General features: G+C 45.5%; 1 protein-coding gene across 1 annotated transcript in view; it reads right to left on the bottom strand.

Annotated features, from left to right (window-relative positions):
- The window catches only part of LOC141197674 (uncharacterized), a 53,372-nt gene that overhangs the window by 19,643 nt on the left and 12,035 nt on the right, over positions 1–21,694 (bottom strand). The window contains exons 2-5 of the mRNA XM_073662761.1: positions 5,918–6,067; positions 5,609–5,788; positions 5,402–5,525; positions 5,221–5,318 (exon numbers count right to left, since the gene is read on the bottom strand). Of these exons, the coding sequence (XP_073518862.1) occupies positions 5,221–5,318; positions 5,402–5,525; positions 5,609–5,788; positions 5,918–5,995 (480 nt within the window). The 5' untranslated portion in view covers positions 5,996–6,067. The remainder of the gene's footprint in view (positions 1–5,220; positions 5,319–5,401; positions 5,526–5,608; positions 5,789–5,917; positions 6,068–21,694) is intronic.

The raw sequence follows: 21,694 nt of genomic DNA on the forward strand, positions 1-21,694 counted from the left end.
GCCCGAACCCATGCAGATCGATCAGACCAAGATGGTCAAGTCTCGCCAAGAATCACGCCGAGCCGAGGGGAGCTGCTTTTACTGTGGTAGCAAGGAGGATCTGATCTGTTCCTGTCCGGTGAAGCCGGGAAACTTCAGTGTCTAGGACCGCTCGGAGAGGTCGTCCTAGGCAAAAGTAAATCCACTCTGCATTTTCCATGGAGAGGAGTATGCGCCTATCAGTGATGATTGCCCCAGCGGAACTGAAAACACGCTCAGACACCACACTAGGAGCCAGGCAGGCCAGCAGCTCCAAGGCATATAAGGAGAGGTCGGGCCAAGTGTTCAGTTTAGACACCCAATAATTAAAGGGAACTGAAGTGTCAGAAACGACGCACGTATGGTCACTTAAGTAAACCTTGACCATCTTCAGCAACTTATCCCTCCTTGGCATTGTTACAGGCACAGATAGACCTTGCTATTGTGCTGGTTTACTGAAAATAGCCCAATTTGTGCACATTTTGATCCACCTCCATTGGAGCTGATGTTCATGTGTCTCCCCATTATCCCTTGGTGTAGAAAAGAGCTGGTACCTCTGCCACCAGCATTGTGTGAGGGTGACATTTTCAGCAACTGATCTACAACGGCCCTCTTGAACGATTCCATTGTAAAACTCTTTGGTGACTCCAAAAGGAGAGAAGGAAATTTCTCCTTGCACCGTGGATTGAGAAAGGTGGCCAAGCAGTATAGGTTGTTGGATAAAATGTGTATCACGCGAGGATCTTGCCACAGACACTTACACATGAACTGTGCCATGTGGGTCAAGCTGCAAAAAGGCAAATGTTCTGTGTCCCCAAAAGTACCCATCCTCTCCTCACGCTGACTCGTCTCCTCCTCCACCTCCTCGTTCTCTCCAGCCCATCCAGCCTGGACAGATACGAAGCTTGGGTTGGGTGTCCCCTCTGTAGCATTACAAGTCCCCTCGGTAGCACAGAAAAACAAGTCTTCTACCTCCTCATCTTCCCCCTCATCACCCATTGTTGCCTCAGAATATTGAATTGGCTGGGTAGTAACACCCAATGGGAAATCTGGCTCCATACCAACATGCTGGGCACTCAAAGCTTCCTCTTTGAGATTAAGCAGCGATTGTTTCAAGAGACACAGCTGCGGGATGGTTATGCTGATAATAGCCTGCTCACTGCTCACGAGGTGTGTGCAGTACTCAAAGTTGAAGAGGAAGCAAGACTGGCGATCGATGGGCTTAGACCCAAAAAGTCACCAGGTCTGGATGGCTTAACACCCGAATTCTTTAGGACCTTTAGGGACTAATTAGTCCCTCTCTTGACTCCGGTGTTTAATGAGTGTCTCTCTTCGGGCACTCTGCCGAGATCATTAAGGAGGTCAGCTTTGATCATTTTGTCGAAGGCTAAGGATCCGTCATGCATTGATAATTGGCGTCCCATAGCACTTCTCAATGTGAACAGGAAGATTTTGGCTAAGATACTTTTCAACAGGCTGGTGAAGTTTGCACCCCGGCTCCTTACGAAGGCTCAGCACTGTTGCGTTCCTGGCCGTAGCACTTTTACTGCTGTTCTTGTTGTCCAAGAGGCCATGGAGCAAAGCAGGTCAGGCCTTTGGAAGGAGTTTTTGCTGACCCTGGATCAGGCAAAAGCCTTTGATAGGGTTAACCATGAGTACCTCTGGTCCACTCTTGAGGTATGGTCTGCCTGGAGGGTTTGTGGACTGGCTTAAGATCTTGTATGCAGGGGCTGAGACTTTCCCTCTGGTAAATGGGTGGACTGGACAACCTTAAAGGGTAGGATCTGGTGTCCGTCAGGGCTGTCCTCTTAGCCCTTTGCTTTACGCCTTCGCAGTTGATCCCTTTCTCAGAAGGTTCAATTGTGGATCATTGGCAGGGGTGTGGATGGGCAGGGCGGCACCGGAGGCTATGCTGAGGGCAGTGGCCTACGCGGACGATGTCACCGTCATTGTTTCTTCACAAGAGGAGGCAATAGTGGTGAAGTCAGAAGTGGAGCACTACTCGGAGGCATCCGGGTCCAAGGTCAACCAGGATAAGTGTGAAAGTCTCTGGCTGGGAGGCGAAGATCCGGAGTTTGATCTTCCGGACACCCTCCCCGAACAACAAGGACACGCCAAAGTTCTGGGCACCGAATTCGGTCAGGGTGATTACCCCATGAAAAACTGGGAAGGCAGAATCAAAAGGTGTCGCCCAAAGAGTGGACCAATGGAAGGGTTGGTCTTTGAGCCTGAGGGAAAGGGTTGGCCTGTGCAAAGCTTTCCTGCTCCCCTTGCTAATCTACCTGGGCAGCATCTGTGTCTTGCCAGAGCCTCTTTGGACACGGGTCTACAGTCTGTTCTTCCAGATGTTATGGGGGAATAGACTGAACCTAGTCAAGCGGGAGGTCACTTACCGCACAAGGAGACTAAGGTGGTTGGATATGGTGAGCTCTGTGGTGTTCCTAGTGAACACCTTCTTGAAAGTTAACGTGGCAAACCTCTGGAAGGAGAGGGCTCTTCCGCGGGTATTATCCTGCAAGGGATGGTTTCAGTCTTTCTTCCAGGAATGGGAGACAGGGGGAAGATTGATGGATCTTCGCACACCGCATGGGCATCTCCCTGCTTAGGTTACCATTGTTCTGAAAATAATCCACCAGTGGAGTCTGGGAATGTAGGTGAGGTCCCTCCCAAGGAAACTCCTCGATAGGAGGGTCTTGCTTTCTCATTTTCAGAGTCCATTGGTCCTCAAGGACTGCCCAAGTCGGGATCTGGAGGTTGGGGTGAGTTTGTTAAATTCTAGCAGGATCCTCAAGAAGTACTGGGACTTGACTTGGCGCTGCCCCCGTGAGGCTTGTGCTAACATGCTGGAAAGCATGAAGCACTTCATACTTCATTGTCCCTTTAATACAGAGAGGTGCACAACAGGGTGGGAGTTTCCATTGGTTGGCTGGCTACTCTGTCCTATGCCGCAAGGGCCTATGGAGCGTTCGGAGACCTTGGGAGAAGAGACCGAACCATTTCATTCATAGTAAGTGTAGTGGTCAGGTATTTCACGTGGATCGCACAAGTTTTAGTTTTGATGCAGAGTAAAATCCTCAGTGTAGATGAAGTTTGGAAGAACATCTTAGGTGACCTGGTGAAGGTACGTTTTCTGAAGTATGAAAGACTGGGTGCCTGGAGGGCGGCCCATCCCTGGAGGAACTTTTCCTTCAGGGTGCCTTAGTCCGGTAGTACTGCTATATCCTGGTGGTGGGCTGATGTCTTCTCACCCTAGATTTTTGTTTTGTATTTATGTCTCCTGAATAGGTGGTTTTCAAGCATCGAACTTGAGCCTTGGATGGTGAGTATGTAGGTTGCCTTTGCCCTGGCCTCTGCTCAACTTGGTATGGCAGATGCTACAGACTGCAATGTTTTTCTCTGAAGGACTTTCAGAAAAAATAATTCCACACAGCAGCTGAATGCCCCCTTGCCATGACTTGGCGCACAGCGAGGGTGCTCTTGGGAACAGTTGACCCAGTTCTCACTCTGGGCAAATCACGACCCCTTGGTGACTGTGTTGGTGCTACATATGCATCTTCCTCTGTGTTGCTGTCACGGCTATGCATGCCAACGGTCCAGGTCGGATCAGTGGACTCATCATTGACTACCTCGTCTTCCATCTAATCCTCCTTCCCAGTTGACATTGTAGGCTGACTTGATAGCAACTGTGTCTCATCATTAGCCTCCACCTCTGGAGACAAAAAATGTGGCTTTCTTCTGGCCGTAGGTCCCCAAATATTGAGCATCAACGCACGCCACCTTCTCTTGTCCCTCTTCAATGCTGCACGGTGATAGTCCAGAGCCAACTAAAGGATACATACCAAATAGATCCTCGGAGTGGCCAAGCTTGGGGTCATATGTCTCCTGTGACTGATAATGGCTGGAGGAAGGAGAACCAGCTTCAGGATTGGTTGGGCCAGTCTTCTGTGTATCTACAGTAGACTATGTGGTCGTGGAAGATTTGTTACTGCTTGACAAATGCGTAGAGGCCTTGTCTGCTATCCACGACAGAATCTGCTCTCGCTCTTCTGGCTTCCACACACGTTTACGTTCCAGACTGGGAAATTTTTCCAGGAACATAGTGGATGCATCAAGCTTCTTCTAACCTGACACAGACAGAGTGCCTTCTCGCGCAGAACTGAAAACACCACGTCCACGTCCCATAACAGGCTTTTTTGGCATTTTGGGTTTAGTTGACAGATTTTCAGATGATGATGGCACAAGCCAAGCTAGCTGCCACAGCCAAAATAGTGGTTAAAATGGCCTGGTGCGTGCTTTGTAGCAGGCAGTAGGAAATGTTTGGACTACTGCTTTGTCTAGGGCACAAAACACTAGTTTAAGTGGACTAATATGGACAGAAGGTAGGCTCTGACCCCTAAAACAGCAGGGAAAATAGACCGGTGCTAAAAAAAAAAAAGGCAGCACAAAATGCTACTTCTGTGTGTGCTGGCAAAATATTGCTGTGCCTCTGACAAGAGCTGTTTTAATATGGACACTGGAAGAACACTACCTAATACACTCCCTACCTAATACACAATCTCTCCCTCCTTGTACTCTGACTTTGTTATGTGTCTTCAGGTCTGAAAAGAGCTATTTTTTGATGGTATTATGGAGCTAGTGAGCGGCTCCTTTAAACACAGAACTAGTATACATTGCAGGTAGCCCTTAAAAGGGCTTTTGTTTTGTCAAGAGGCCTAGACACTCCCTAGCAGCTCAGCGATCTCTCCCTATGCTGATAGAATGCAGGCTCCAGACGCAATGTGCACAAAATGGCAGCAGCAGGGCTTAAATAGATCCTATGACTCTGGGCGCCCAGCCAATCACAGTAATGCCACAACCAAGATGTCTGCGGCATTACGATTAGTTATGAAGCCCAGCATGTTTAGTGGCTGCAAAGGAGGCGCCAAAACTGCAGGGTGGGACATCCGAATATAGAGAAGAGAGTACACAAATACTCGCAATATGACTAGCAACCCGAATACCGTACTATCTATGCGTATAGCGAATAGTAACGAATACACTCGCTCATCACCAACGATCAGCTCTAATCCAGCCATCTTCACCATTCTCGTTATACAAGTATAAACCATATAATTCTGGTTGATAAAACAAGACTGTACACAAGACCTTCACAGCCGTCTACACATCATAGGGGAGATCTCATGACACCTTCTCTCCATCTACCTGATGATCCTGAGGAATATTGGGATCTTCTTGTTTACAGTCCTGTGGAAGAAGAGGACGGGGACATCTCTCTGGTGTTGTCCTCTTACTGGATAGATCTGGAGGAAACGCATACAGGGACTGAATTTATTCTTTACATATAGATAATTATAGGCGGTGTGTATTTAGTCCAGTCTATTACCTGGAGATGTGAGGGGCTGGGGAACCTCCATCATGACGTCCTTGTACAAATCTTTGTGTCCTTCTAAATACTCCCACTCCTCCATGGAGAAATAGACAGCGACATCCTGACACCTTATAGGAACCTGACACATACAATGATACAGTCATCCCCCTGATCCCTTCATAGCGTTACTGTATAATGTCCCAGCATTCCCAGCAGTGTCACCTCTCCAGTCAGCAGCTCAATCATCTTGTAGGTGAGATCTAGGATCTTCTGGTCATTGATGTCCTCATATATCAGGGGGTGAGGTGGAGGTCCTGTGATTGGACTCAGGGGTCTTCCCCATCCCTCAGACACAGGGTCCTGACAGCGCTCACTAGAGGTCTTCTTCACTACTGTGTAATCCTGGTTATGGAGAGACACATTAATAAATCTCACTACAGACATTTCCAGAGTCCTCAGCTCTCCAGTTCTGTCCATCTGTTATTCCCACAGATAAGAATGATGTAATGTGACGTTATCAGAATCGCTCACCTCTCCAGTAAGCCGGAAGAGGATCTCTAGGGTGAGGTGTAATATCCTCTCCGCCATCTTGTCTCTGTCCATATCCATCTTTCATGGGTAAATCAGGAAAATTCTCTTATATAGAAGATATTCTCTGAGAGGATCCGATATTGTAGAGATCTGAATGAGAAGATGATGAGCAGATGTAACATCATAAAAACCCTGTGTAATAATACAATTACTGGAGATAATAAGGGAAACATATGAAGAGATTTATTATTTTACAGTATCTAGTTTTCTTCTTTACATCTACTAATAAAACCTAGATATTTTAGGCCACACACAACAAGCAGTTTCTTCCTCAGAATTTGCAAGTGAATACCTTTCTCATAGACTCATCTTCCTTATTGCTAATTCTCATCTCATTTACCAACACTGGAATCGGCATTAGCAATACTGCAGGAGATATTGATTACATGTGACATGAGAAATAACTACTTCATGATGAAGACGAAATCTTCATCTTCTACTACGGCTCTAGAAACGTATTTGGCCAGAGTCCGTCACTGACTACATCACCACCGGCCGTCTATATGTTTTCCGTCTTCACCGGACTGTCCTCTTCTATCATGTTAGATCTCAGGTCTGATTCACACCCAGAAGTTTGAGGCATTAATAAAAGCTTGTTTGTAAGAACACAAAGACAGGAGTTATTTGATAGCAAAGTTTCCATGTACAGTGTTTTATGGGGGTACAGTGTTTTATGGGGTTTATTTCTGGCCTTAGGCTTTCCTATAATACAAGAAAAACTCCATAAAAAGCAGATATTAAAATCAGAAAATAGGAGGAATGACCCAGCGTATCAGGATATAAACTTGAATAAAACATATCTTTTATTGAGCCATTAAAAAATGCTGCTACCACCATAATAAGTCTTAGTGCACACAAGGATCACAGCTGTCTCGACCTATGCGTTTCGACTTGCAGTCTTAATCATGGTCTGTCTGAACTGTGGACTAGTGAGCATATAAAGGTGGGTTGTAATTAAAGATAATAGTTATGTGCTCACTAGTCTCTGAGGTCAGTATGATTAGCATAGACAAAAGTGAAATAAAAACGTTAGTGACACATATTATTACCCTCTAAAATTAATATCATTGACATGTAGAAAAAATAAAAATATTTGTGATTCAAATATAGAATAAATATAAAAACTAGCGCTATACCATGTCCAAGGTGTAAACAAAACTGTCACTAATATTGTAGCATTAGATCCTGCCTGAGATTCAATCCAAAGGGTACTCGGGTTTTCTAACATAAAAATCCAATATGGTTCCCTATTTAGCAGTTTGCGTCCATGGTCTCCCCCCCCGGATAGGTCTATACACTCTTTCTATGCCTTGAAATTTCAGTGCTGAAACGTCCTATTTATGGAACGTTCGGAAATGTGTTGACGCTGCTGAAATATTTGTGGCCAAAGGATTAACCGCATCAGATATGTGTCCTCTAATCCGTAGTATTAAAGGGCCGGTAGTACAACCAATGTATTGGATCTTACATGTAATGCATTCAACAAGGTATATAAGCCAGGGTGTGCTGCAATTAATAAAGTCATGTATTTTGTGTATACGATTATTATGCAGTAAACGTATCCTTTTTCACTGTGTGTGAACACGCTTTACAGCGGCTCGCTCCGCATTTGAGAAAAACACTAAGGTTCAACCAGGTAGTAGATTCAGAATTCCTATGCTCTTCACTCAGGAAAAGACTGGGGGACAGGGTGGTACCACAGCCACAAACCGAATATCCTTGGTAAGAATATTATTAAGTCCTGGATCCTGGTGTAACATTGTATGTATTTCTTTATAATGGACACCACTTTGTTATACTGCGGACTATAAGTTGTAGAGAATGTTACACTGGAAGTTTCACATCCCAAATCTTTTTTTCGCCCCTTATTTTTGAGAAGATCCTTACGTTCTAGGCTCGATACCATTTTGTATGATTTTATAAGATTCCAATCAGGATAACCTCTTTTTGCCAATCTGTCACAAACTTCACTGGCTTCCATATCAAACGCAGTATTATCTATACAATTTTGTTTCGTCCTAATTAACTCCCCATATGGAATATTGCGCTTGATATGCAGCGGTGGAGAGCACTGAATGTTCATGCTTCTTAATAGCGGTACACAGCATAGCCGCACTGCGGCTCCTGCCGGAATCGCCTGTGCCCGCTGTTAAAGGGCATGAATATTCAACCTCTCTCCACGCCCATGGGCGTGGGTGAATATTCATGCCCTTTAATAAGCGGGCACACGCGATAGCCCAGCAGCAGCAGGAGCCGCAGCGCTGCTATGCTGTGTGCCGGCTATGAAGGAGAGTGAAGTCACTGCTCCCCGCACGGGGAGCAGTGACTTCCGTCAGCTGATCTCTCCTTGTGAGCCGCGCATGGTATTGACGCCATGCACGGCTCACATGGATCACATGGAGAGATCAGTGCGGGCAGACAGGACGCAGCGCTGGAGGTAAGAAGAGAGGTGAGTAGGAGTGTTATTTATTTTTTATGTGCAGCATGATGCGGATTAGGGGGAACATGCATACTAGGATAAGGATGAGGGGGCCAAGCAATCCAGGATAAGGATTAGGGGTGCCATACATACCAGGATAAGGATTAGGGGTGCCATACATACCAGGATGGGGATTAGGGGTGCCATGCATGCCAGGACGGGGATTACGGGTGCCATGCATACCAGGATAGGGATTAGGGGTGCCATGCATACCAGGATAGGGATTAGGGGTGCCATGCATACCAGGATAAGGATGAGGGGTGCCATGCATACCAGGATAAGGATGAGGGGTGCCATGCATACCAGGATAAGGATGAGGGGTGCCATGCATACCAGGACAAGGATGAGGGGTGCCGCCATGCATACGAGGACAGGGATGAGGGGTGCCATGCATACCAGGATAAGGATGAGGGACGCCATGCATACCAGGATAAGGATGAGGACGCCAGGCATACCAGGATGGAGGGACGCCAGGCATACCAGGATGGAGGGACGCCAGGCATACCAGGATGGAGGGACGCCAGGCATACCAGGATGGAGGGACGCCAGGCATACCAGGATGGAGGGACGCCAGGCATACCAGGATGGAGGGACGCCAGGCATACCAGGATGGAGGGACGCCAGGCATACCAGGATGGAGGGACGCCAGGCATACCAGGATGGAGGGACGCCAGGCATACCAGGATGGAGGGACGCCAGGCATACCAGGATGGAGGGACGCCAGGCATACCAGGATGGAGGGACGCCAGGATACCAGGATGGAGGGACGCCAGGCATACAAGGATGGGTATGGGGACCACATATAAAAGGAAGGGGGGGGGGCATATATACCAGGATGGGGGATATTGTTAGAATTGGGGGACATTACCCCTATACCAGTGTCAGCAGAAGACCCCCTCCCCCTTAAAAGTGCATCATGAACACATTTTTAGCTTAATTTTTTTATTATTATTTTCCTCCTCTAAAACCTAGGTGCGTCTTATGGTCCGGTGCGTCTTATGGTCCGAAAAATGCGGTAATCCCATCAACTTCAATGAACAATCGCTAAGGATGCAGTTCCACTCTGTTTGAAATGTCTCATCATACAGGGCTGGGCCACTTTTTTTTAGCCTTAATCCCCTTGGTATCATCTCCTTTTTCACATACATTTCCAGAGTTGTAAAATCCCAGCAGATTTTTAATTCTTGAGATTTTTAAATCTCAGGCAGGATCTAATGCTACAATATTAATGACAGTTTTCTTTACACCTTGGACATGGTATATCGCTAGTTTTTATATTTATTCTATATTTGTTTTCACAAAATATTTTTATTTTTTCTACATGTCAATGATATTAATTTTAGAGGGTAATAATATGTGTCACTAACGTTTTTATTTTACTTTTGTCTATGCTAATTATACTGACCAAAGAGACTAGTGAGCACATGATAACTATTATCTTTAATTACAACCTACCTTTATATGCTCACTAGTCCACAGTTCAGACAGACCATGATTAAGACAGCACGTCGAAAAGCGCAGGTTGAGACAGCTGTGATCCTTGCGTGCACTAAGACTTATTATGGTGGTAGCAGCATTTTTTAATGGCTCAATAAAAGCTATGTTTTATTCAAGTTCAAACCCTGATACGATGGATCGTTCCTCCTATTTTCCGATTCATGAACCAGGCTGCCCTGGCTGGATACGAGCGAGACTGAGACTGCACTGTCATGGTACATCGTTTTCCCTGTCCTGCATTTCTGTATAAAATGTCATGATGTGATGTAAATACCCATGCTCTTTCCCAGATATTTGTTCCTCAACCATAATTTAACTTGGGCTTGTGTCAACACCGCTAGAGGACTCCCCATTGTCTCTTAAGCAGGGGGAGAACTCTCAGTACACATCTTTATAGACACATCGGAGCCATGCCATGGACTAAACCATTGACTAGGAGGGGGGAAACCTCTCCTCCCCTACCCTTGGGCTGTTCCCGGTAGCCCAAGACAATGGACTTATGCGTGACCAGTGTTGTGTTGGGTGATCTCTGGAGGAAGAAGTGTGGGGGCTCTTAGCTGCGGCAAGACCTCACGCCCGTCGGTGATTGTGGACTTATTATGAACCTTAGGAATAACATGGATTTTTGATTTGGTATGCTGCCTGCCTTAATAAATCCCGTTGGATCGTTCTTAGTCCGGTGGTCTCTTCTTGCTCTGCCGCATACCCCGTCACAAACTGGTTGGCAGCGGTGGGATCAGAGCAGAAGGAATGGAGGACAACGGCCCATCAACTGCTGGAACCAGAGCCTCAGAGTACAAGAACTGAACTGTGGTGAGCTTACAAACAAAGGCCCGTGAACTGGGGGTCAGCTACAAGGGACTCTCAAAGGAGCAGCTAACTGAGGCTTTGGAAGGAGTTCGCCTGCAAGAGGACGCTGAGGAAGCACCTCCACGGCCAATGGAGGAAAGGCGACAGGCAGAGGTAAATACCCAAAAAAGTCAGTGGGCTGTGTGGTATGAGGAGGAGATGGCAATGATGGGAGAGGAGGTCTCCATAGACTATAAGATGGAGGTCATGCGAGGAGCTAAGGAGATGGCATTGCTGGAGAGGCAGATAGCTTTGGAAGCAGCTAGAAGCGCCAGACAGACTGTAACCCCAGCACCCACCATGAGGGAACTCCCCAGAGTGTCCCGCAAAGATTTTAAGCCGTTCCAGGAGGCTGCAGGTGACATTGAGGGCTTCTTCCAGGACTTTGAGCTTCAGTGTCGATTAATGGAAGTCCCAGAAAGGGAGCGAATCTGACATCTGGTGGGGCTCTTAGAGGGTGGAGCTGCCGCAGCCTATAGAGCTATGGACCCTCAGGGGGACTGTGAGTATGCAGACATTAAACGGACTATTCTGGAACACTACGCTGTGACCCCAGACACTTATAGGACCCAGTTTCATACTTTGGCCTGTGATGAGGAGGTGTCCTTCAAGATGTATGCCCACAGACTCAAACAAATATGTCATCGCTGGCTGGAGGGAGAGGAGGCCTTAACTTGGGGAGCCTTCCTCCAGGTCATCTTGAAAGAGCAGTTTTACTTCAAGTGTCCCGCTGAGTTCCGAGAATGGGTGCGTGAAAGGAGACCAGCCACGGTGGAGGAAGCTGCAGCTCTAGCGGATGAGGCTCTCACCATCAAGCCTCAATGGAAAAAATTACTACTCAGTGAGAAAAGAACTACCAGCACCCTGACGATGACGGCCCCTGGTCCTTCGGCCTCCCATACTCACCATCCCAATAGACCATCCACTCATGGTGACCTTCGTGTGACTGTGCCTCGCATTACTCCTGCTCCGCCTTCGGGACTACGACGTGGAGGAAGAGTCCCAGAGCGCAGATGTTATAGATGTGGGCAGCCTGGGCATCTGCAATTCCAATGTCCAGGTGTTCGGAGGCAGGACAGCTACAGACCGCCTTTGCTGGTTCATTATCTACAGACACCCTCACCAGGAGAAGAGCTGGATTCAGTCCCTGACGACTTGCCAAGTGACTCCGATACCCTGGCTCCCATACCAGGAGTCTATGGGGTGCGAGCCCCAGCCACCTGTTCTTCTGACCGTCAGCACAAACATCTACAGGAGGTCGTGCTGGATGGCCAAAAGGTTGTCGGTTTCCGTGACACTGGGGCTTTTCTCACCATAGCCGATCCCAGCGTACTTCAGCCAGAAGCAATTCAAAAGGGACCAAGAATTGCCATTGAATTGGCTGGAGGCACCCAGAGATAGATTCCAAGAGCGAGGGTGACCCTGGATTATGGCTTTGGGGCCAAACAATGCGTGGTCGGAGTGATGAGCGGCCTCCCCGCAGACGTTCTTTTAGGAAATGATGTGGGACATCTGCATTGCCACTTCGTCGGTGCGGTAACCAGAAGTCAAGCCAAGAGAGCAGCAGATGGGGACGCATACAACTCATCCATGGAAAAGAGGCCACCAGAACCGCCGGTGAGTGATTCTTCTTGTGGGGACAATGTGAGTGATACCTGGGATAGAGTTCAGTTTCGACAAGAGGTCGATACTGACCCCACCCTAGCTAATTTTAGAGCACGAGCTGAGACAGGGCAGTTAGGGGAGAACAGGGAAAGGATTATCCGAGAAAATGGACTTTTGTATAGGTTACCAATGCTGCCTCCCCAGATAAGCCCTGGACTTGTAACAAACAGATGATTGTTCCTCACAAATACAGGATTCCCCTACTACACCTTGCTCATGATATCCCTACTGCTGGCCATCAAGGCAAAACCCGCACCGAGAGACGATTGACTCAAACCTTCCATTGGCCAGGGTTTCTCAGGCAGTGGCGCATTTCTGCCGAACTTGCGATATCTGTCAGGGTAGAGGGCGACCCGGAGATCACCCAAAGGCCCCTCTGCAACCACTCCCTATCATAGAAGAGCCATTTCAAAGAGTAGCTGTCGATATCATTGGGCCTCTAGCTAAGCCAAGTAGATCAGGAAAGCAGTACATTCTCACTGTTGTGGACTACGCCACCCGATATCCGGAAGCTGTGGCCTTGTCCAGTATTTCTGCAGCCAAGGTGGCCGAGGCCCTGGTTACCATTTTCACCAGAGTAGGATTTCCCAGTGAGATCTTGTCGGACCAAGGCTCCCAGTTCATGTCAGAACTAGTCCAGTGTCTGTGGCGCACCTGTGGAGTACGAGCGATTCGAACGACACCGTATCATCCACAAACAAATGGACTTTGCGAACGATTTAACGGCACTCTGAAGAATATGCTGAGGGCCTTCACGGACAGAGATTCAGACTGGGAGAAGTACCTACCCCATCTCTTGTTTGCCTATCGGGAAGTTCCTCAGGAGTCCACCGGGTTTTCCTCCTTTGAACTCCTCTATGGAAGAAAGGTCCGAGGACCCTTAACTCTGCTCAATGAATACTGGGCGGGGCAAGTTGAAGATACAGGAGCCCCTGTTGTCCCTTATGTCCTAAAGCTGCGAGAAACCCTGGCTCAACTTGCTAGTTTCGCACAGAGTCATGTGCATATGGCTCAAACCCGACAGAAGACCTGGTATGACCGTAAAGCACGCTATTGGGAGTTTGTAGAAGGACAACCGGTCTTAATGATTATTCCCCATCCACAAAATAAACTGCAGACCATGTGGGAGGGTCCCTTCCGGGTTCTCAAGAAACTAAATGACACCAATTACCTTCTTGCTCTAGATGATCAGGGACTAAGACAAAAGACTGTCCATGTGAATATGATTAAGGAATACCACGACCAGAACCTTCCAATGATCACAAGCTGTCGGCTAGCTTCAGAAGACGGTCCCGAGGAAGAGGACTCCCTACCAGATCTCGTGGAAGCCATGAGAGCCCCGTCCATTGTGGAACAGGTTCCTCTGGGAGATCACCTGGACCCCTTACAGAAAGACCAGATGCTGGGAGTGCTTCAACAGAGACAGGCTGCTTTCTCATCTCAACCAGGTCGAACCACCATCACCCAACATCATGTAGACACTCAGGGTATCCGTCCCATACAACAGGCTCCTTACCGGGTACCTGAATCAGTTCGAAACACCATGCAGCACGAACTAGAGGAGATGTTACAGCTGGGAGTAATCCAGGCCTCTCATAGCCCTTGGGCCTCTCCTGTGGTGTTAGTACCAAAGAAGGATGGGAGTACTCGATTTTGTGTGGACTACAGACGACTTAATGACCATACTGTCAGTGATCCTTACCCAATGCCCCGTATTGACGAACTTCTAGACAGAATGGCTGGATCCCGATATGTCACTACCTTAGATCTCAGTAAGGGATACTGGCAAATTCCTCTGACGGAGGAAGGGAGAGGACGGTCCGCTTTTATAACCCCCTTTGGTTTGTATGAATTTCTAAGCATGCCTTATGGAATGAAAAATACCCTGGCAACCTTCCAGAGAATGGTAGATCAGATCCTCCGGGGATGTGGGAACTTTGCTTGTGCCTACTTAGATGATATCGCCGTCTTCAGCCAGACGTGGGAGGAATATCTGAATCAAGTAGCCGTTATTCTTGACCTGATTCTTGCAGTTGGCCTAACCATTCGACCTGATAAATGTCAATTGGGGATGGGTGAAGTCCAGTACCTAGGGCATAGAGTAGGGGGAGGGAAGCTCCGTCCAGAACCTGCAAAAATCCAGGCTATTAGAGACTGGCCTGTACCCCAAACTAAGAAACAAGTTTTGGCTTTTTTGGGCACTGCTAGCTACCACAGAAAATTTGTTTCTCATTTTAGCACTGTGGCCAAGCCTCTTACAGACCTGACCAAGAAAATGATGCCCAGGCTGGTAATCTGGACTCCAGCCTGTGAGGAGGCTTTTAACAGGCTGAAGGACGCCCTGGTCTGTGACCCTGTTCTGGCTGCTCCGGACTACAAGAGCCGATTCATTGTGCAGACGGACGCCTCTGCTTATGGATTGGGAGCTGTAGTCAGCCAGGTGAATGCAGCAGGGGACGAGCACCCCGTCGCCTACCTCAGCAGGAAACTGCTGGACCGAGAAGTGGCCTATGCAACTGTAGAAAAAGAATGTCTGGCTATAGTGTGGGCCCTCCGGAAACTAAAGCCGTATCTGTATGGACGAGAATTCACTGTGGTTACTGATCACAATCCCCTCACTTGGCTGAACAGAGCCTCTGGGGACAATGGACACTTACTACGATGGAGCCTGGCTCTGCAACCCTATAACTTTACAGTACAGTATAGAAGAGGCAGCCAACACCAAAATGCAGATGGACTGTCCAGGCAGGAGGAGCCCTGAGTCCGGTCAGCCCTGCCTGTGTGTACTTAACAAGTGACCTGTAGAGGTCCCTCGTACGTAAACAAAATTGCAGGGGAAGGAATTGTCATGGTACATCGTTTTCCCTGTCCTGCATTTCTGTATAAAATGTCATGATGTGATGTAAATACCCATGCTCTTTCCCAGATATTTGTTCCTCAACCATAATTTAACTTGGGCTTGTGTCAACACCGCTAGAGGACTCCCCATTGTCTCTTAAGCAGGGGGAGAACTCTCAGTACACATCTTTATAGACACATCGGAGCCATGCCATGGACTAAACCATCGACTAGGAGGGGGGAAACCTCTGCTCCCCTACCCTTGGGCTGTTCCCGGTAGCCCAAGACAATGGACTTATGCGTGACCAGTGTTGTGTTGGGAGATCTCTGGAGGAAGAAGTGTGGGGGCTCTTAGCTGTGGCAAGACCTCATGCCCGTCGGTGATTGTGGACTTATTATGAACCTTAGGAATAACATGGATTTTTGATTTGGTATGCTGCCTGCCTTAATAAATCCCATTGGATCGCTCTTAGTCCGGTGGTCTCTTCTTGCTCTGCCGCATACCCCGTCACATGCACCACACCCCAAAGGTCCCACACCGCTCCCGGCACATTAACTCCCTCAATAAGAAAATGCAAAAATATAATGTACCCATCAATAAATATTATGGATAATAAAAAAAAAAAATCAATAAAAGTACACATATTTGGTATCGCCGCGTCCGGAACGACCTGACCTATAAAACTGTCCCACTAGTTAACCCCTTTAGTGAACACGGTAAAAAATAAAAATAAAAAAAATAAAGCAAAAAACAATGCTTTATCATCATACCGCCAAACAAAAAATGGAATAACACGTGATCAAAAAGACGAATATAAATAAAAATGGTACCGCTGAAAAGGTCATCTTGTCCCGCAAAAAACAAGCCGCCATACAGCTCCATCACCTGAAAAATAAAAAAGTTCTAGCTCTCAGAATAAAGCGATGCAAAAAAGTTTTTTTCTTTTAAAATAGCTTTCATTGTGCAAAAGCGCCAAAACATTAAAAAACTATATAAATGTGATATCGCTGTAACCGTACTGACCCGAAGAATAAAGCTACCTTATCAATTTTACCACATGCGGAACAGCATAAAAAAAAACCCATAAAAATAATTCCGGAATTGCTGGTTTTTGTTTATTCTGCCTCCCAAGAATCGGAATAGAAAGCGATCAAAAAATGTCAAGTGCCTGAAAATGGCACCAATAAAAACGTCAACTTGTGCCGCAAAAAACAAGCCATCACATGACTCTGTCGGGCCAAAATATGGAAAAATGATAGCTCTCAAAATATGGTGATGCAAAAACTAGATTTTACAAAAAAATGCGTCTTTTAGTGTGTGACAGCTGTCAATAATAAAAACCCGATATGATTCTGGTATCGCTGTAATCGCACCGACCCGAAGAATAAAGTCGTCTAATCACCTATACCGCACGAGAAACGGTGTAAAAAATAAACTCTAGGGTTAGGGTTGTGATTAAGGTTGGGGTTAGGCTAGGGTTATGGTTGGGCTTGGGATTTTCTTCAAAAGTAAAAAAAAAAGAAGATGACGATATGTCGACTAGTGTTGAGCGCAAGTGCTTGCTACTTGAGTTTGCATCGGGTGCTCGGGTATGCACTGAGTATCGCGGGTGCTCGAGTGACATGCTCGAGTCTCTGCCCCATATGTTTCGTGGCCAAAAAAACCTTGCGGGGATTGCCTGCCATGCACGAGCAATCCCTGCATATTTTTTTGGGGTGCCTAATAACCGTGGAAACATGCGCGAGGGGACTCGAGCATGTCACTCGAGCACCCGTGATACATGGTGAATACCTGAGTACTCGATGCAAACTCAAGTAGCGAGCACTTGCACTCAAGACTAATGACAACTTATTCAATTTGATGACCTAATGTCATCAAATTCTGTGTCGTACCTCTGGGTTCAAAATGTTCACTATACCCCTTGATAAAAGCCTTGAGGGGTTTAGTTTCCAAAATGGGGTCAGTTGTGGGGGTTTTCCACTATTTAGGCACATCAAGGGCTCTCCAAACACGATATGGCGTCCACTCTCAATTCCAGCCAATTTTGCATTCAAAAAGTCACACAGTGCTCCTTCCCTTCTGAACTCTGCCGTGCGCCCAAACACTGCATTTTCCCCACATATGGGGTATTGGCGTACTCAGGAGAAATTGCACAACAACTTTTGGGGTCCATTTTCTCCTCTTACACTGGTGAAAATAAAAAAATTGGGGCGAAAACATCATTTTTGTGGAAAAAATTTGATTTTTTTTTTTTCACGGCTCCATGTTATAAACTTCTGTAAAGCAATTGGGGGTTCAGGGTGCTCACCACACATCTAGATAAGTTCCCTGAGGGGTCTAGTTTCCAAAATGGTGTCACTTGTGGGGGGTTTCCACTGTTTAGGCACATCAGGGGCTCTCCAAACGCAACATGGCGTCCGCTAATTATTCAAGCAAATTTTACATTCAAAAAGTCAAATGGCGCTCCTTCTCTTCCGAGCCCTGCCGTGCGCCCAAACAGTGGTTTTCCCCCACATATGGGGTATCGGCGTGCTCAGGAAGAATTGCTCAACAAATTGCATGCTGCAATTTCTTCTGTTACCGTCTTGAAAATGCAAAATTGGAGGCTGAAAAACATTTTTGCTGCAAAAATGTGAAAATTTTATTTTTACGGCTCAATGTTCTAAACTTCTGTGAAGCACCTGGGGGTTCAAGGTGCTCACCACACATCTAGATAAGTTCCCTGAGGGGTCTAGTTTTCAAAATGGTGTCACTTGTGGGGGGTTTCCACAGTTTAGGCGCATCAGGTGCTCTCTAAACGCAACATGGCGTCCGCTAATTATTCAAGCAAATTTTACAATCAAAAAGTCAAATGGCGCTCCTTCCCTTTCGAACCCTGCCGTGCGCCCAAACAGTGTTTTTTCCCCACGTATGGGGTATCTGCGTGACAAATTTTGGGGTCCATTTTTTCCTATTACCCCTGCAAAAATAAAAAAAATTGGGTCTAAAGTAACATTTTTGTGAAAAAAGTTAAATGTTCATTTTTTTTCTTCCACATTCCAAAAATTCCTGTGAAGCACCTGAAGGGTTAATAAAGTTCTTGAATGATGTTTTGAGCACCTTGAGGGGTGCAGTTTTTAGAATGGTGTCACTTTTGGGTATTTTCTGTTATAAAGGCCTCTCAAAGTGACTTCAAATGTGATGTGGTCCCTAAAAAAATGGTTTTGTAAATTTTGCTGGAAAAATGAGAAATCGCTGGTCAACTTTTAACCCCTATAGCTCCCTAATGAAAAAAAAATTTTGGTTCCAAAATTGTGCTGATGTAAAGTAGACATGTGGGAAATGTTATTTATTAACAATTTTGTGTGACATATCTCTCTGATTTAAGGGCGTAAAAATTAAAATTTTGAAAATTGCAAAATTTTCGCCAAATTTCCATTTTTTTCACAAATAAACGCAAGTGATATCGAAGAAATTTTAACTCAATCATGAAGTACAATATGTCACGAAAAAAAAAACTCAGAATCAGGGGGATCCATTGAAGCGTTGCAGAGTAATTACCTCATAAAGTGACAGTGGTCAGAATTGTAAAAATTGGGCCGGTCATTAACGTGCAAACCACCCTCGGGGGTAAAGTGGTTAAAACAAATGTTTAACATGTTAAAAAGTAACTGTTTTGAGCACCAGAACAGATGTAGACCGCAGGGATGGCACAGGTACGGCTGCTACACGAACCCAGGCAGTTTAACTACTTGCTGCTGTCAAATGCAAACATGGCATCTAAGAATGTTTGACAGAGTTCGGCTCAATGCCCCTCCTCCCCAAGTGCTCAATAGTATGGGGCTGCCTAGTTACTACAATATTTAAATGCCTAATAATGGTGTCTGGGCCTGGAATGTACGAAAGTCTATTAAGCAACGTCCAATAAGTTACTTTTTAACGCCTCCATACACATTGGACTAAAACACACGCTGCCAGGAAGAAGCAGGTGCGAAACGCGCGTCGGGGCTTCCGCCTACCCAGTGGCTGCGACTATCCTAGGTACTATTCCTATACATATATCTATGCTCTTATAGATTTATATGGTAGTTTTTTTAACCCCTTCAACTTTTTAGCTGGTAAGTCTATTGCACGCAAGGCACTTTATGTATTTATTTATATGCCTATCTCTTCCGACAAGCCTACAAACTGCAGTAACCACCGCTCCACCACATTACTGCATGACCTCCTCTACCCCCACCTACTGTATCCTCACCCATCCCTTGTAGACTGTGAGCCCTCGCGGGCAGGGTCCTCGCTCCTCCTGTACCAGTCGCTGACTCGTTTTGTTAAGATTATGTAAATGTTTTTGCTATGAATATCCCTATCACATGTAAAGCGCCATGGAATAAATGGCGCTATAATAATAAATAATAATAATATGCTGTATTATAAGCATTTACTTATTAATATATACATATTCCTTATACATTTAATTCTGTTTTTTTGTTAAACTACTCTAGTAGTGCATGATCTATTGAACTGGTACCATTGTTGGTCTGATTAATTTTTAGATATTTAATTGCACTAGGAATATGTTGTAAGAGAACCACATGTTATATACTATCCACTTGGTGGCTACACTATAATTATTTATTATTTTTATATCACATTAATTTTTGTAATTGTGACATACTCAGGGGTACCATTTCTAATTTATACTGGGTGAGGAGTGACTCTCTCTTGTATCTCCTCTTGAATTTTAATATATTTTTGTCTTTGTAAAGTTCGATTCATAAACATTTACGTTTTACTCTATTGGATTTATATCATCTCTGTCTTTTTGGATGTCTGTAATTTGCAGTACCCATTTAATGTACCGGTATGTGGTCAAATATAAGCACATTAGACTAAAGTTGCATGCAAGCACTGATTTCGGGGGTTTGGTTGACTATATAAAGTATTTGGGAGCCTCTTGGCAGATGAAGTCAGGGCAGAAAAGGATTTGGCATCCTGAATTTCAGAGGCTAAATCAATTTGTTCTTCCTGTAGATATTCCTCCGCTAGAGTAGTCTGGAGGTGACTCTCTCATACAGACCACAGGAAAGCTGGAATATTTGTGTGTATGGGGGAGTCGGGAAAGATAACCGTCTGCCAAATGACCGTTCAGCCAACATTTATCTCATGTGTATGGGGCCGTTAGTATTACATGACAAGCAGTGATAATACACGGCACTACAGAAGTACAGTGCATTATCTGAGCAATCAGAGGCTTGTATGTTGTATGATCGCACAAAGGAGAGTTGTTTAACCCCTTAGTGATGGAGCCAATTTTGATCTTAATGACCAAGCCAAATTTTACAATTCTGACCAGTGTCACTTTATGAGGCAATATCTCTGGAACGCTTCAACGGATCTTACTAATTCGAAGATTGTTTTTAGTGACATATTGTACTTCACGATAGTGGTAAAATTTATTCAATATGACTTAAATTTATTTGCGAAAAAAAATGGAAATTTGGCGAAAATTTAGCAATTTTCAAACTTTGAATTCTTATGCCCTTAAATCAGAGTTATGTCACATGCTTCACAGGAACTGAAGCAACATGGAAGGAAAAAATAAACATTTAACTTTTTTCACATAAATTAAACTTCAGACCCAAATTTTTTTATTTTCACAAGGGTAATAATAGAAAATGGACCACAAAATTTGTGGTGCAATTTCTTCTGAGGATGCCGATATCCCATATGTGGGGGAAAACCACTGTCTAGGCACACGGCAGGGCTTGGAAGGGAAGGAACATTAGGTCGTCATATGGAAAATTTTAATTTTTTTTTCACGGAAATATTGTTTTAGCCCCAAATTTGTAATTTTCACAATGGATAATAGGTAAAATGGACACCATAATTTGTTAGGCAATTTCTCCCGAACGCGATGATACTGCATATGTGGTCAAAAATTTCTGTCTGGGCACATGACAGGGTTAGGAAAGGAAAGAGAACTATTTGTCTGGAATAAATTGTGAATGTGGCATTTGGAAAGCACCTGACATGCGAAAACAGCAGAAACACCCCCCCCAGGTGACCCCATATTTGAAGCTTCACTGCCTAAGGAATTCATCTAGGGGAGTAGTGAGTATTTTGAACTCATAGGTGCCTCACAGAATTTTATAACACTGAAACATGGAAATATGACGTTTTAGTGGTAAAAGTATAATTATTGTATTTGCTGCAAATTTTCAGGTACACAAGGGTTAAATAGGTGAAACTGAACCCCATAATTTATTGCACACTTTCTTCCGAACGCGGTGATGCCCTATATGTCGTCAGAAATTACTTTTAGGCCACACGCCAGGGCTGAGAAGGAAGGAGCGCTATTTGGCTTTTGGAGCACAGATTTTGCTAGAATAGTTTATGGGCGACATTTTTG

This window comes from Phyllobates terribilis, unplaced genomic scaffold, assembly GCF_046119375.1.
Source record: "Phyllobates terribilis strain yellow unplaced genomic scaffold, ASM4611937v1 Scaffold_85__1_contigs__length_6476398, whole genome shotgun sequence".
Taxonomy (NCBI): Eukaryota; Metazoa; Chordata; class Amphibia; order Anura; family Dendrobatidae; genus Phyllobates; species Phyllobates terribilis.